Below are 18,108 nucleotides of genomic sequence, written 5' to 3'. Positions count from 1 at the left end.
ACGTCCCTCTTGTTGTGCCTGTCAAATGCAACACTCACTTCCTGAAACCTCCTGTGCCCTTAACCTTGTGCAGTGCATGTGAACAATATTTCACTCGGTACAACTACTGAATTGTTTAATTTGTTGTATTGTTTGGAGCTGTCGCCATGTCTCTTGCTGCAGAGGCGTTTGTCTCCCAGATAGCAGGTAATGACATTATAGTCTTTCTTTTTATGTATGTTTGGCCTCTTTTGTCAGTTCTGTGCTCAAAACGACATTATTGTTATGTCTCTGACACTAACAGCAATATTGCGAAATATGTACATTTAATACAACATCTTTTTACGCGGATTCAGAAAATACTTGCAGTACTGTAGTTTACTGTTATTTAAAGAGGTGTGTCTACAGTTTGCGAGTCAGGAGAACAATCCAGAAGCAGTATATAAGTCTAAAAAAGGAAAGTGCAGAGTATTCGACAAACAATAAAACATTAATGCAGGTAAGTATTAGTTTTATTGTGTGTGCTAGTATTTAATTTATATACTTAACGTTTTGGGAGATGAAGCTGGTACAGGGAAGAAATCAGCACCAACAAGGAGGATACCACAATGTCAGTAGTTACATTTTAAGTATTACATCAGCCCAGTTTCATCTCTAACACTTTTTTTTTTTTTTTTTTTTTAATAATGGCCTCGTGTTTATGTTCTGAATATTTAATTTATAATGTTTCGACTACTACATAGAAAACCCATTCCAAAAAACAGTGCTCTACAAGCTGTCTCCTAAATCATTTTGTTCAGCACAAGTAATGTAATGTATTTGGTCAATACAGAACTGGGCAAGTGCTTGGCAGATTTAATGTTAATAAATGTAGCAGGCAGGTTTCAAAATGTTAGATACAAATACCAGAATCCGTGGGACTGAACTTGAACAGACCTGAAAAAAAGTTATTGGTGTAATAGTAGTCTTGTCACTGTCAGCAACCAGACCATTTGATGAAGCTATTTAGAAAACAAACAGAATACTTAATTATAAAAAGGTTACAAATCAAGGAGGAAGTTATAATTGAGGTTATATTATACAGTGGTGAGAATGCACTTAGAAAACTTTTTTTTCAATTTTGGTCCCTGTTTTGCAAAATGTGAGCTTTGGAGACAGTCCAGAGAAGAGAATCTAGACTAATCTTACTGTTAAAAGGTATGAGTTATGAAGACAGAGGGAACTGAAGCACTTCAGCGAGAACAACACAAAGGAGTCAACATTGTTAAACAAAGTTAATCCAAGTCACTATTTCAAGCACAGCACAGAGTCCAGGACCAAAGCATACCGCTGTAAATTGAAAGTAAACAGACTTGGGACATGGAGTATAAACAGAGAGTGGTCAGTGTAAGGAATGGAATGCTAAGCCATATTGTTACTGCTAAAACATTAAAATCAATCAACAACTAGGAACCACAAACCAGATCAGAATTTGGGGCCACGGGCCGACTCTCATTCTGAACGTTTCGTATGCTCTTATGGCTTGTTCAACTGGTAATATACAGATGCCTTGACCAGACTGCACCCAGCTACCTCCAGACCCTCATCTCTCCCTACACCCCCACTCGACCTCTCCGCTCCTCCTGCACTAGAAGACTGGCTCTACCTCCTTTACGCTCCCCTGCCTCCAGAGCCTGCTTCTTCTCCACCCTTGCCCCGCAGTGGTGGAATGACCTTCCTACAGATGTCAGGACTGCCCAGTCCCTGACCACCTTCCGGCGCCTCCTCAAGACTCACCTCTTCAGACAGCACCTGTAGAACTCCTCTTTTTTTTTTCCCCTGGACACTTATCACTCTTCCTTAAATGCGCTTTACTTGCTCTTATCTGCCCCCTATTTTACTGCATTTAATCCTGTACTTTAGAGTACTGTAATCTATCAAGTGTTATTTAATCTGTAGTATTTTGTATTTAATTATATCCTGATGCAACTATCACTGACACTGTTATCTGCCATTATTGAATCGTATTTTGTCATACTTGTACTTGCTAGAACCAAAGTCATTGTATTTATCTTGCTCTTAATTGTATTATTACTTGTTCTGTATTTGTTTACGACTGTAAATCGCCCTGGATAAGGGCGTCTGCTAAGAAATAAATAATAATAAATAATAATAATATCTAATGAACCATTTTGAGATTCTGACTTCATATTTTCAGTGTTATTGTAACTGTGGCTAAATCTACCCTTCATTTTGACATGTTACCAAAGTTGGCTTTGTATTTTGATCATGTGACTTATTGATTCCGTAATGCTTGAATACTGGCCTCGTACCTGGAACACAAAAATCTTTGATTCTCTAGGTAAAGTTTGATCATGGTTACCCACTGGCAAAGCCTCTTACACAATGACCATTTGAGGTAGTGACTTCGTATTTGCAGGGTTATGCAGTATACACACGGCATGCTGAATGGGTTGGTGACTGTGATGTTGCCCACTGACATAATATCATTTTCATATTGAGGTAAAAAGTCTGTTACATATGGAGAAAGCCATAGACACCCTGTAGTTTTTTTTACTGGTTTAATGTTAAGTACTGCAATTTTTATATTTAATATTTCTTTCAACTTTAGGGTTATGTGGGCAATACTGTACATATTTAAAGTGTATATTTAGAAGTTAAATGCCTGTTTATTAATGGGGAAATATTATTAATTTTCCATTGATAAAGTTTTAGAATACGACGTAGGCTGTATATTGTCCAATATTACCGTGCAGTATGTATAACATAGCATATTTACAGTGCACAAAACATACAGTATGCCATTTAATACTGTAGGTTGGGCACATGTGGTTTCAAGATCTGATGTAATGTCTCTTTTTTGTGCCACACTGGTGCACTATGCAGGTCCTAGTTACAGTAATTACACATTCCATTTGTTTCATTCAGCTGCAGAGCCTTGGCCTGAGAATGCAGCACTGTATCAGCCTCTGAAGGGTGAGTAATTCATTTTGCAGTTAACAGCACAGGCGTTTGCACTGAAACAAAAGACAATACATTTTTATACAGTGTTACATGGATTAACTGGAAAGATTAATGCAGATAAGCAGTGCAGAGGTTGTTCCTTCATGTCTTTGTATTAAAAGCTGTTATTTAAAGGCCAATATTGGCCATTTTTTCCCATAGCTTAGATTAGGTGCTGCTTTGCTTTGCTATTGAACCATTCTATTAGCCGCTGTAGGCAGTATTAAATGATGCAGTTGCAGACTTGGTTGATTTACTGCACCAACAGCTGAGGCAGCACTATTTTGAAGCCCAGTGGTAAGCACGGCTCTTGGCAAAGAAAAAAAGGAACTGGAAAAACAAAAAAAAACAGGATGGTTCAGGCTCCCTTTAGCAGCTCTTCATATATCATAAGATCACATTATAGCGCCCATTTGGGGCTCAGCAGCATGCTACAGTTGTCGGAAGTCTGCAAAGTAATGAAGACTAATAGTTACCAGCCCCCAGTCCCCAAACCATAGAATTTTTATTGCAGCAAACTTGTCATCTTTCTTTCTGAGACAAGGTGAGACAAGGTTTGCAACATTCATTTAATGAAGTTTTTTTACACAGTGCTGTTACTTAAAATATTTGAATTAATCCAGATTATATTTGTTGTTCAAACATTAAAGTGTGTAATCCACCCAAACGTTTTTTTTTTTTTTGGTATTTTTGTACTGTGAATTGGATAGATTGCATCTTTTCTTAGCAGTAGTCATAGGTGCATTACCTGTAACAATGCAGTGTCTCAAGATGTTTGGTTTTGTTCTGTTTTGCAGATGATCAGATATTGCTTTCAGATCATGCTTCCTCACTTGCTGTCCAGGTAAAATAAAATATATGTTCTTGTTGCTGCAAAATAATAATAATAAAAATAATACTAAAGAAACTTATCACTCATATTTGGATAAAATTCACTAGATGTGATCGAAAAAAGACAAACTCTGTTTTAGAGCAGGGCAGTGACTTTGTATTGTGCTGATTAACAACTGACATCATGAAGATGCTGCAAAATGATCTTAGGCAGGTGTCATTGACAGTGTGTGTCTGGTTATACTGTCTCGCCAGGTTTGAAATTGCTGGCTGTGAGCACCCAAGACGGTGAGCCACAGTACGCTGCCCTAGTCCAGTCTCCAGCATGCCGATTGCACGAAGGCGCTGCTTTCTTGACAGACGTGGCGTGGCGTATTATTTTTTTTTTCTGTGATTTTTTTTCATTGCTTTTATTCAAGCTTGCAATTCAACAGCTGAAATTACTCCATATCCAGTATCCAATCAACTTTTCAAAAATAATTGTTATAATAGTGATAAGTTTCTTTTGATACTCAGTGTGTGTGTGTGTGTGTGTGTGTGTGTGTGTGTGTGTGTGTGTGTGTGTGTATATATATATATATATATATATATATATATATATATATATATATATATATATATATATATATATATATATATATATATATATATATATATAGGAAAAACAAAAAAGAGAAAAGGATATTTCAGGTACTTAAAAAGGTAGAATAATTGATTACAAATCAATTATCAGGACATTTCGGACTACAAGTCCTTCATCGGCTGAATACAGAAAAACAGTGCTTTAAGAAGTTGATAAAAAACAAACAAGTAGTCTTTTAAACAAAATTCCAGAATGATCATTTTGGTACACAGCAGTTTTCCTTTTTCTCAAACTTATATATATATATATATATATATATATATATATATATATATATATATATATATATATATATATATATATATAATATAAAATTACAACTGTGATATTAATAGCTGTTTAAAAGGTCTAGAGCTGTGGTCATCAATATGTGGATTTTTGGTGGATCTCGGGACAAATCAGAACAAGCACTAACATATAAGCACACAACAGTTTTTGTTACAGCTGATGGGGAGAGCCTTCTGTGTCATCCAGTAGCACAGATGAAAATATTCAGACAGTTTCTGCATATGAGACTAAAAAAATGCTTGTGCGAATGTAAATTAATTTAGGCACATGTGTGTGACTAGAAATTCCTAAATATTGGCTATAAAAAATAAACGTGATTTTGTTTCAGCTGAAAGTATATAAAAAAAAACAAAAAAAAACACTGTCATATCTGAACGCTCATAGCGCAATATACTATGGGAATGTAGTCTATTGGTGTCCACTGCATTTTTACTGGGAGCCACAAGTTCAAACGTGAAACTATATTAAAACACAGTGCTTCAAAACAGTGCTCAATGTGCAGAGAGGCATATATCCAGAAATGTCAGCCAGACCATCCTGCTACTATACACAGGCAAGTAGCACATTCTGAGAAAGATGCTACCAGGCAGTTAAAAATCATTTAAGTTGGGGGGAAAAAAAGTTGCCCATTATAATTTTGTTGATGCAAAAGTATTGAACTGCACAAGTGTTATATAAGAAAGGAAGGAAAAAAAGATACATAGATATTCAACCATTAATTTGAGGACTTTTTTTTTTTTTTTTTTTGTGTGTGTGTGTGCCCTTTAATTTTTCAGTGCGCACCTACATTTTTTAAATTAGGTGCACATGTGCCTAAAAATAAGTTAGCGTAGAGCCCTGCCTACACCAGGGTTCAAGACTCGCATGAAAAATGCTGGTAGGTTTCTGTTTTATAACTATTTATGCTTAGTATTAAAAATGCTTTGATTGCGCGTGTTACATTTTTGTTATTGTGGTTGTTTTATTTTATTATTGCTATCTTACGTATTGGACACTGTTATATTAAGTCCTGCTAATAATTGTTGGTCATAGCTTACTGGTGCATCGCGGAGCCAGTTGAGATCCTCCAAAATGGATCGCAGTGTTTAGTGTATTGGCCACCACTGGTCTAGAGCAAGAAGAGCACTCAGTGTAAAACTCAATAGATGAACTGGCTTATGACATCACCACCCAGGTTGCCCCAGTACTGCTTTTTATCATACAGTTCCAAAGGTAGCAGAGTAGCTGCTAAGATACCCTTAAGAAATAATGAAATGGTTTGAAGAAGGACAGGAGAGCGGTATTACTAATCAGGCACCACTACTACCATAATGTGTGTTCTATGACATTAAAATTTATCAAGCACATGAAATGTTAGCATCAGGTAAAATGGAGCGAATTGCAATAGCAAATGGAGAAATTGGCCTACTCTAACGTACTGAATATCAAAAATTGGTTAAGGGACAGATTTGCCTTTGAACCAGCCAGTGGGCAAAGTACTATTGTTGAGCCCTTACTGGAGGCCTGTGTTTTAAATCCCAGTGTTCTCACAAGAAGAAAATAGATACTGCCCAAAACTTTTAGATCACTGATATTTATAGGCTACAGTACATATGCATGGATTTTTTGTTGGACTCCTAAATGTGTTTGTTTTTTTTGAAGCTTGTAATTTTCTCCCTGACTAAAAGACAACCTAGTGATTAAGAAATATGAGTAATAAATAACCTCTTTCTCATCCATAATATTTTAGGCCAAAATATATTATAGTCCCTTTCCATTTTACTGATGCCCATATGGACACCTTTTTTATAGCATTTTCAATATAGAATTATGACTGAATAAATTGTGTCTTCATTTATCTTTGAGACCCTTTCAGTGATAACTGAATCCAGCCTTGCAGCATTCCAGAGAAAAAATGTTACATCATTAAATTAGCCTTCTGCTGCAGTGTGAAATTGATTGTTCTGGAAAATGAACCTGGCTTCGCTATAAATTACATCTACGGGTTCTAAGGAATCTGTTATTTTGTTTAAAATAGTAGCTAATATAATTAGAGTTCTAATTTATGTTAAACTACAAGTGTGCCTATTACAGTAACAGGGTTTGGAATTTAATCTGTCTCCCAGATAAAGAATGACCCTGTGTGGTTTTCATTTGTAACCTCAGACACATTATTTCAGTAGCATAGTATGTAACCATTAAATGTGAAAAATTGATTATTACAGAGACAGTTTTATTCATGGTTTTCAGTTTTAAAAGTTGCCAGTACTTCCATGTACTAGAAAAGTTAAAAAATGGGTAATTATACTACTTATCATAAACTCGGACATATTTAGAATAGCAATGAGAATGTAGTTCTGTGTGCAGTCTAATATAGCGAAACGACATGGCTTGTAACTGCAGAAAGAAAAGATGATATTTTACATCAGACAGTGTATAGTTTTTAAGAATCTCAGTATTGGTACATGCCTCCAAGTTGTGTGTATTACATGCCTCTAAGTTGTGTGTATTACTATCACACAATAGATGGAATGAACAGAATTCAGTCTATAGGGCCTGATGAGGAATAACATAAAGTTGAATCTTTTGTAGATGCATGTCATGCAGATAATTGTTTTAAAAATGTAATATAGAAAAGATAGTGGTTAAAACACAGTCATTTAATTTAGTATTTCTGTTACTTTTTGTCTCCAAAATTAAGATGTTTATAGTTATTATTATTATTATTATTATTATTATTATTATTATTATTATTATACTGTGTAAGCAAACCGTTCTATACTGTATATGTTAGTGTTTAAATTATCATGAATATTCATGAATCTGTCTAAAATGGAAAACACACACATATGCTTTCTGGGTTGCCCAGTGCTCATTATTGTAGAAGAGACCTGGAGTGCTGGAGCTGGGAATGGATGTTATAAGGCCAAGTATGAATGCAGCATCAATAAAGAAATCTTTCTTCACTGTCTACCAATACAGGAAAGACATAGTTCCTGCTGTTTATTAATTGTAATTTTGGGGGGTGGTGGTGGTTGGGCATGCCTTTTTTAGCTGAGGTTGCTGAATGCATGTGCATTAGTGATGGTTACGGTGGTGATGTCCATTAGGGTCGACGCTGAAACCACCAGAAATCATTGTCATGCCCCAATCGGAGCTTTATATGTAACCTGGGTCCCAGAAGTGAGCACTGAGTGTCTTAATCAGTGGGCAGGCTTTATGGATTTTTAAATCTTCCCCTGCAATCCTTCATATTTTGCTTCTTTTTTATCTTTTTGTTTTAAGTGTATCTTATTGACATTGCTGTACTGTCCCACTTACCCAAGAAATAACATGGAAAGGTTGTTAATATATATGAGGAATTGCAAGGGAAACAAAAGGTGTGAGATATTAAATTATATACAGCATAGACTAATTGTTTTTCTTTTTCACAATTTATTCCTGACACATTCTATACCTATATTAAATTCTAACATACAGTTTAAAAGCAAAAAAACAGACATTTATGTGTTTATTTATTTATTTATTTAAAGTGTGAACATAAACTGTAACAAATACCAAGCACCAGTGTGGAAGAGCAATATTCAAAGGATTAGTTTTTGTGCAGGTTACGTGATGTAAGTTTTAATTTTGTAACAAATACCAATCTGCTAATGCATTACTTTATAAAATGTGCATCTTTGTGATCATGCTTGACTTTATAAAACATTAAGCTTGAGAGAAAAAAAATCTGTAATGTACTGCATCCTTAATGCTGTGTCACTAATATGTTTTATATGTTTGCATTTATATAGCCCTTTTCATACAAAAGTATCGCAAAGTACTGTACAGTAATTTAGATGCTCTACAACAAAAAAGCCCTACCTCCCGTGTTGCTTTTTGTTGACCCTAGGAATAACCAGCAGCCCCGCATCCTGTGATCTCAGAGTGCGGTTTGGAAGATATGGGGTCAGTAACTCCTGCAAATAACTAGGTGCTAATCCATTCAGGCCTTGTAAGTTAACAGCAGAATCAATTGTGTACTGCACAGGGAGCCAGTGTAAAGAGGCCAAAACAGGGGTAATATGTTCACATTTTCTGGTTTTAGTCAGAATTCTAGCAGCAGCATTTTGTACAAGCTGCAAGCGGGATGCTACACTTTTTGGGACACCAGAAAAAAGTGCATTACAATAATCCTAATATGAAATAATAATTCTAGATGAAACAAAGGCATGCATTAGTCTCTCGGCATCAGATAGAGAAATAATTGGTCTAAGTTTGGCTATATTTCTCAAATGGTAAACATATACTTTATTAACTTCTCTAATATGAGTCTCAAATGAGATTATATAAATATATGTAATTAAAATAGTAAAAAGGTATTATGTGACCAAATATTTAAATGATGCTATCCTATTTTAAGACTAATGACAAGGATCTCATGGCTTGTGGGATATTGGTTACACGTTTAGCAAGTATTCTGCTTAACAACAAATTAAACCTAGACACTATAAAAACATAGACAATGGATACAAAACAAATGTTTATATATCTATACAGTAGTGTATTAAATGAATCAGTTTCCACAATATGCAGACATTGGAATGCCTTTACATTTCATTTGATTAGTTTTTGATTATTAAAGAAACTGGTATTGCATAAAACAAATAAAATAAAGGAATATACATGATTTCAAAATAAATAAAATTCCTTCAAGTGACAAAATAAAGAAAAATAGATTTTAAAATAATGGCATTTATAATGCATGTGCTTTAGTTTGTTCAGATTCCTTTCTGGAGGGAGGGAGGTGAAGTGACCTTTGGCTGCTGCAGAAGTAAAGCAACACACATATCTAGCGTTTTGAGACACAGAATTGACAATACATTTATCTTTGAATAATATAAATATCTTGAGAATACTGTGGCAGTTGTTTGGAACAGGACCCTGTGCTCACTGTGTCCACTGAGGGCCAGAGCTGTCAGCTGGCTCGAACACAGCTCCTGCTCCAGAATAATTTAGACAGTGTCTCTTGAAGGTGCATTGAGTCGCACACTACTGCAGTTTTACACTTTACCTCAGGCAACCTACAGAGCCTTAAAGTTAATTTAGGGTTCTGCTGTAAAGGGAATTCATGTAGTAAGGCTGGCCAAAATTAAACTTCAGTTTCCTGTCAGGAGGGGAATAAAAGGCAGCCAGAGACTAAGGCATGTACGTTTGGTTTGTTTTAAAGGGTAATTATTCTGTTTTAGTAGAACTCGACAATCTGAAATAGTCTTTGTGTTTTAACATAATTAAATGATCTATAGTTTTTGGAAAATTAACATGTCCTACCATTTCAAATATGTACTGTATGTCCTTCCACCATCAATACTAGAGACATGGCTATTTCAAATGAAACCCTTTATGGGCAGCTTTTTCTACATGTAATGGGCTGGTGCCCCAACAAATAGGTTTTTTCAGGCTGACTGGCTTAAACATGTATGGCTTAAAATGAATAGCTGGTGGCAGCCTGGCAGCGCTGTTTGATGAGGCAAAGTGCCAGTAAATTGTTTGTCTTCTGCAGTACAGTCCTGTAATTCTTCAGGGAACCAAATACATTCTGCTTGCCAAACAAAATAATGATAAATTGAAGAAAACCAAACTTGAGGATTTCTGATCTTTTCTTTTTGTTTTGTTTTTATTTTATTTGCAGCCACTTCCACATTTTTGGAAGTTGCATTTTATGTATCTTTTCCTTTTCAACATTTCAAATATATGAACACGAGGTGTTTAGCTATATAGACATGTGGCACCGCAGTACACTGCCTGCTTCATTGCACTGTTTTGAATTTGCTGTCAGGTAATTTTTTATGTATTTTTTTGTATTTTCTCTTGCCAGGCGTATTTGCGAATGTGCAATCTGCCAGTCCAGGTGGCTTGTAGGGCCAATGCAGAGTACATGTCTCCATCTGGTAAGTCTGCTGTTCCCTCTGTGCACTGGAGCACTGGCGTTACAGTGCCATGGCAACAATATTTCAGCTTGCAGCTATTAAGCGACACCATTAGATGCAGTGATTCTAATGGCCCGATTCTCCTGAACACTTGGCTGTTTTCTAGGGTTATAAAGAATGCAATATAAACCAGGATGTGTGGAATATGCCCATATTAGTACTGGTATTTATTTTTTTATTGCAAACACATTTGTAGTAAATTAGTAAATCTGATTAATATGCAGATTATGTTTGTTGGCTTCCAGCAATGGTCTTATTCAAATGCTGGCACTGCATGCCTGATTTATAATATTCTAGCAAGGTCAGCTGAGGCAGTGAACTGAAGATAACTGGTGCAATCTCTTCACAGCACTCTACCACGTAGGTATTGCAGTTTGTACTAGAGCAATGAAAGGTGTTTTTAAATTACATTTAATGTGTTTTTGGATAATCAAAGACATGCAACTGCAAAAGGTTTGTACAGGTATGTTTTAATTGAACTATGCTGCTGCGTATGGAAATAGCTTAACAATGTAATAACCCCAGACCCAAGTCCAAAAATCTTCGAATAAAGACACAGTTTGGGGATGGAATCAGAAACCTTTCTACAAAGTAAATACAAATAATAATAATGCAAACTATATATATGAAAAGTCTTTCTACACAGCTAAAGGGCTTTTGTCTGAAACGTCCTGAAATAAATTATTTTGTATTAATTTAAACCTTTTGTCTACATCAAAAAAATAAAAAATCATAAAGTAACAGATAACAATTTGAAAAATAAATGTGTGCATAAACAACAGAAACGCAGTGTTCTTGTTTATAGGGAACACAAGTGGAAAACCCTCCGAGACCTCTGTGTTAAAGAAACCTGCATCTCTTTTGTCATACACTTTATGGTATGGATGCAGATGAGGTCTTTGTTGGAGCATTGCACCTCATCCATTACCCTAAGGCTGCCTGTGAGTTTGTGAGAATGAATCTATTGAAAGGGACCATGACAGAACCTGCTGTTAGTGTGAACTCTTAGTGAACTAGGCCAAACAGCAGGTTCCATGCATCGAGAAAAAAAAAATACTATTTGTATTTAAGCCTTTTTTTTTTTTTTTTTTTTTAATAGATCTATCTATATATCTATCAATTGAAATCTAACCTACTGGTATGTACTCTCTGTTTGAAATGGATAGCTTTCATTTTTTTCTTAATTCTGACATGATAACTTAGAAGGTAGTTTCCTGTTTTAAGGGTACCCTGTTTTCACGCAGCATGTATTTTCTTGACGCGTGTGAGGGATTTCCTTGTTTAGCCATTATGTTGTTTCCTTGTTTTGCCATTATGTAAAATCCTATTAAAATCAGATTTAATTTCCTTATAGGAAATATGAGCACACTGTTGGATGCTAACAGACTTTTTCCAGTCCTCCCACATAATAGGCCATCTTTCATAGCTCTTGAAAGATGGTTATTAATTTCAGCTCAGCAGAAAACAGATTTGCGGCCTTAGCGATCTACTTAACTGATTGACCGGGGCAATCTGAAACTGCAGATCACCAATGTGGCCTGATTGAGCAAGTAAAATTATACCTACTGGATGACTTAAAAGAAAGTTAAGATTTTTCATGCATCTGTGTGTTTTTCATCAATCAGGGATGTATTCATTTGTATCTATGCTATAACCAACAGACATTTCTGAGAGAATATTAACGTTATATAGCTGTATAGTGAAGTTTATTGATTTGCGGATGTAGATGAAATTGGTGATAGTTTTATATTTATTAAAAAAAAAAATAAAAAAAAAGGTTTAATACATTACAATTTTACTATGGTGCATTCTATGAAATGTATTGGGCTTAAAATGTCTGTGGGTGGACAAGTTTCTTTTAATGTGAAGGCCCGGGGCAGTATTGTAACTGACGCTGTGGCTATAATGTGAAAAGTCACTGGACACAATTTCATTTCTTTCAGCTTTGAGGCATAGAGAATACAATGGGGCTCTTACGCTTTGTTCCATTTCTGACTGCAGAGCTTTGTAAGCGGGTCATGCCATTTTTTTATTTTTTTTTTTGCCCCCCCAGGTAAAGTCCCTTTTATACACGTCGGTAATCAAGTTGTATCGGAACTTGGTCCTATAGTCCAGTTCATCAAGGCGAAGGTAAGAAAAACTACATCTATATAAATGCATTTGGTCACAGTAACTGCAAAGCCACTTCATCAATCACTCTCAGCCACATTCTGGCACACACATTGATTTGACAATTTATAAAAATTATGAATGTTTACAACCACTGCCAAGCTTTGAAATTTGTCAAATAAAGCAAAAAGGTGTCCTATGTATAGATATTTACAAACCGAGAACAAAAATCCATTGAACATGACCCGGAACACTTAATTATATGCTTTCTATTTACACTTAAAGATTGAAACAGTTACGCTTTGTGGTAGCTTAAGACAAAATTGTTATATAAGGGAAATGATTGTATTAAAAAGCTAGGACCGTGCTGGAAATTCTAATGAAATTAAACTGAGGAGCTGCGTATGCTGTAAATTGGCTGTATTAGAATGAGATTCTACTCAGTCATTTATTATTCCAGTGTTCTAATTGTTTTTGTATTTCACTAATAAAAAAAAATATATATATATATATAATATGTGTGTGTGTGTGTGTGTGTGTGTGTGTGTGTGTGTGTATAATTATATATATATATATATATATATATAATTTGCATCAATGAGCGCATTATTTACAACACTTCATAATGGGTTTGGTCTGTTTGCTTGAAGAGCCATGCATCTGTTCTGAGCTGGAGCCATCCCACAGCTGAACTGATTTGTATTATTTAGTGCATTCCCACTCTGTGTCCCTTTAGGGCCATTCACTTAGTGATGGACTGGGTGAAGTCCAGAAGGCTGAGATGAAAGCCTACATGGAACTTGTGAATAATATGCTGCTGACAGCTGAGGTAAAGTAACTTCTACAAACGTATGTGGCTATTGCTTTCAACAGCAGGATGAATGAAAACTTATGACACATTTTTCTTTCTTTTTATTCCCAGCAATTGGCATTGCTAGCTCTTATACTGACAGACTAAAGAGGTTTAATGTGTTTAAGGCCCCACTCTAGGGTTCTCTTTTGTAGAGTGAATTTTCTGTTACTCATGAGCGATCCTCAGACAAGAGAAACAACCTGTAATATTGTTACCTACTTTAAATGGTCTAGATCATGTCTTAGACACTACCAAGTTTGTTAGTTTTAAAGCTGTAGTGCCCCATACATTTTTTTTATATATCTACGGTAATATATAATATAGATTATACTGATTAAATGTTATCCGTAAAAGAAAAACATCACTTTTTGGAGTGTCAGTTTTAAACAGGACTTTATGAACAAACTGACAAAACCAATATGATCAATTTCACTTTGTGAAAACACCCATGATGTGGTGATACAGTTGCTGCTATGATGTCACAATCAATCATAACAAACGTATCTTATACCAGCCTGATTTGTAGTAGAACTTATAATGACATTGTCATCCACCTTGTGTATATCCCCCCACCTTGGACTGCAATAAATAGTGTTGGTGTATTCAGGTACAGCAAACATTAGTAACATCAGTAGTAATATGACATAAATAATTTAGAGCTAGTGATACATCAGTCTATCTGTTTACAGACGATTATATTTACTGATCATTTCCATCAGGAATTTAAATGAGCAATCATTGCTGTTGACTTGTTTTAAAATGAAAAGGGTCACCCTGACCCCCCCCCCCCCCCCCCCCCCCAAGTATTAATTAGTTTCACCTATCATTTCTTATTTCACCTTATACAGTTTTTACAATAAATGTCCTTTTCTGTAGTCTTACACTAATTGATCACTACATCCCCAGAACATCAATTAAATGTTTGTAACAACCTTTTAATATTCCAAGCATTCCCTCTGTAAATCAAGTGTAGATATGTGGAAGGAGTACATTTTTATACTGCTCTGTATTGTCCATTCATTTCTGGGTTGTTTTTTTATGTTGTGATTTTCCTGGTTTGTTTTGCAGCTGTACATACAGTGGTGTGATGAAAATACAGCAAAGGAGGTGAGCACTTTTAGAGCATTTATCTTAATTAAAATTTAATGAAAGGGAGCTTTCTTCACAATCGCAACTCCCACTTCATAAATGATATATTGTGTTTTACAGCATTAGTAATGCAGTGTTCACTTACTGTGCCTGCACATATATCACATACATTTTCAGTAAGATATGTGGTCCTTTTCTTGTCTTTTCTTTCAGTAGTGACTTTTTTTATATCTTGTAGATGTGTATGCTGTTCAATGAAGATACATTTTAAATTGAATTCTGTTGACAGGCTTATTATAAGCAACGAAGAATACAATACAGTCATTCAAATTTGTTTTCCTTGCAATATGTTACTGCTACATATCTTTGAAATGATTTGTTTGGTACACTGTAAATGCTTGATTAGTTATTTGATCTTAAATAGGGACTCAAGTTGTTCTCATTTTTATTTTGGAAGATTACTAGGCCTAGATTTAGCTCTCCTTACACATGGCCTCTGAATCACGTGTTGGCCTATCAGAAGCAGTGGGAAGTTCGACGCAAGATGAAAGCGATTGGATGGGCAGGGAAGACTCTTGATCAGGTTTGTTGGGCTGTAGATGTTTCAGCTTGAAATGGTTAATATGTGGCTGGCTATTTTTTTTTAAATCATAAATTTATTAATTGTCTTAATACCACCTTGTCTTATTACTTGAACCTGGCTCCCTGCCTAAGCACAGTAAGTATTAGCTATTGTCCCTTCATGTTTTCATGCCCATAGGCATTTTTATGAGATGCATTGGATACAGGTTAATGTGGCATCTGTTATTTACAGACATACCTTGTCCTTGTCTTGGAAATATTCAAAAATGTATTTGTCGTCGTATACATACAGCCCCAAAAATAACAATAGTAATAGTCTGTAAAACAAGTATTTCCCCTTGGCACATTACAATTAAAATATCAAGTCCTGAATCAGGTACAGATGTGTAGCCAAGAAAGGTTTTACTGTAGAGTCTGCCTCCTAAGAGATACTTGAAACATGTTGTTTGTTGCAATCATTCTTTATAAGGTTTATGAAGATGTAAGTCAGTGCTGCCAAGCTTTGTCACAGCGACTGGGGACACAGCCTTATTTCTTCAACAAACAGTAAGTTTATTTCTATGCATAACTTAAGAATATCCAGCAAATATAATAATGGAGGACTTACTTGTCTTGTAACACATTGTTTATTCATTTGCACAACCTGTCATGTCCAGAAACAATTTCTTGTTATTTAAATGTTATCAGAACGTTTGTCTTTTTTTTTTTTTTTTTTTTAGGCTTCCAGTGCATTTTAATATACCATAAATTCGATTTGTCAGCTTCTCTTGTAGCAAATTTATAGTTGATGCCTATGGAGTGACCACCCCAGTTGGTAGGAGTTCGCAAAAGGTCAACTCATGAGGGAGGGGTCCATAGGTAAAGACAGGGACATGTTTCAAGCATGCACTGTCTTCCTTTGATTTTGCTGTCATGTTTATTTCCATTTGTTTAGCCTTTCGTACAAAAGAAATGGAACCAAAGACTGCCACCATGTAGGTTTCATTTTCATTGGTGTCAGGCTTCTTGGCAGATGAAAAGCCCAGAAGGGCATTTTCCTGTTTGAAGTGCACCCGTCCTTCAAGGGGGGGGTTTTGTTATGCATGCTAGCTGCAGGGGAGACCAAGGGAACAGACTTCTAGTTCCCTTTTCTTTTTATTTTGCCTGATAGGTGAAGGGTAGCCAGGCAAAATGATAAAATACTGTACCCTACTTACATTTTTATGTCGGTGGACTGTGTTCACATATATTTTCTTTAATTTTTAGTGCATTGGGAAATTATAATGAATCTGTTAATGGCAGCAGGGTTTGTCACAAGCTTGGGGAATGTATAATAAATTGCAGTAATAAAAATTTAGATCGCATGCATCAGTGAAACCTTTGGAGGTTTCATTTAATTTAGTTACAAAATGCTAGCAGCTGACTGGGCATCTGAGGTGCTGTCTTGAGAATGCACATTGTTTTGACTTGTGGTCTGAACCTGATAGGGTTTTTCAAGACTGGAGAAAAAAAAAAGTATTTTAAACCAGAAAAGAAAAAGAGTCCCCTAAAATGTTCTTTGTTTTCAGGCCTACTGAACTGGATGCTCTAGTCTTTGGACATCTGTTCACAATTCTTACAACTCAGCTCACCAGTGACGAATTGGGAGAGAAAGTGAAGAACTACAGTAACCTGTTGTCGTTCTGCAGGAGGATAGAGCAGAACTACTTTGAAGACCATGACAAAGACAGCATTACAAGTTCAACCTCTCGCTTATCAAAAGGCTCTTCCTTGATGTAAACTTTCACAGCTGCAAGATCCTCTTATAATGAGGCACACAAATAACTAGATCCTCAATAATGAGGCACACAAATAACTAGACTATAATACCTGCAACACAACAGTACATACCACTGGCACATGGCGGTCTATGACATTTTTGAGATTTATCATAAAAATGAAGTAACCAGATATGTTTTTTTAACAAAAAAAAGAATGAACCATTTGGTTGCAAGCACGAAGAGAATGCAGCTTTAAAGGTGATGCATTTAAGGAAACTTTTAATTTCATCTGAATCTGACTATCGTGTATGATATAACTAAATTTACTCATGTGGTTGTCATCATTTACCATTTGGGAATTGTTGATTTGCTGTGTCTTTCACGTCATACACTTTTGAAAAGCCTTTGGACTCCACTTTATCTGCATGCAATGCATTAAAACGTAATGTATAAAAAGTACACTTCCTTGTCTTTTGATCTTGCACAAAGCTTCTGCACTGGGCCCTTCACACATGTAGGCAACACAGAGCCTTCAGCTTACACCACAGAAGAACAAAGGGCAAACAATTTGCATTACACATTAGAGGATTATCATGTTAGCTGATATAGCCTCAAACTGGTAAAGCTGCTCTTTTCTCAGGCCTTAACAAGTGTACACTCAAAGAGGATCTTTGTGTTTACAAGGTGATTAGCCGCTGTTACACATTTGCATTCAAATGATGGCTCTCTTCTAAAAATCAGATGTGTGCTGGGTCACCACACCGAGAAGAAAGCTTGTTCTCCTGCAGGCTGGTCTGGTCTGTATATCTTGTTTCTGTTAAATTATTTGAAGGTGTATGGAGCTGCTCAGTACCTCGATTTATCTTTGTATCTCACTGGGTTATTTGGATACACTGGGGTTTGTTTTGGATTGCTCCTTCAAGCAATTTGGATCCCCAGCAGCCTGACACCAATTGACCTATGAGTGTTGCCCAGGTCATCTTGCCACAACATTGGCTCCGCAGTAACGTCAATACAATGCATATCTGTTTAGGCAAACTGCTC

General features: G+C 35.8%; 1 protein-coding gene across 3 annotated transcripts; it reads left to right on the top strand.

The window, feature by feature from the left end:
* Positions 1–17,523, top strand: LOC117426931 (metaxin-2-like). 3 transcript variants are annotated; one of them, XM_034045178.3, is made up of 10 exons: positions 1–186; positions 2,908–2,955; positions 3,780–3,826; positions 10,581–10,653; positions 12,746–12,822; positions 13,538–13,630; positions 14,723–14,761; positions 15,201–15,326; positions 15,795–15,871; positions 16,873–17,523. In XM_034045178.3, the coding sequence occupies exons 1-10, from the start codon at positions 147–149 to the stop codon at positions 17,081–17,083; spliced, it is 831 nt and encodes a 276-aa protein (XP_033901069.1). In that variant the 5' UTR covers positions 1–146; the 3' UTR covers positions 17,084–17,523. The 3 variants fall into 3 exon arrangements, with proteins under 3 accessions (XP_033901069.1, XP_058889642.1, XP_058889640.1); XM_059033657.1 differs by lacking the exon at positions 1–186 and adding an exon at positions 8,616–8,671; XM_059033659.1 differs by lacking the exons at positions 2,908–2,955; positions 3,780–3,826 and having other exon boundaries at positions 10–186.
* Positions 17,524–18,108: the final 585 nt, after the last annotated feature.

The sequence above is a fragment of the Acipenser ruthenus genome, chromosome 11, assembly GCF_902713425.1.
Source record: "Acipenser ruthenus chromosome 11, fAciRut3.2 maternal haplotype, whole genome shotgun sequence".
Taxonomy (NCBI): domain Eukaryota; kingdom Metazoa; phylum Chordata; class Actinopteri; order Acipenseriformes; family Acipenseridae; genus Acipenser; species Acipenser ruthenus.
Note: the sequence above shows the minus strand (reverse complement) of the source record. Positions and strands in the feature narration are given on the sequence as shown.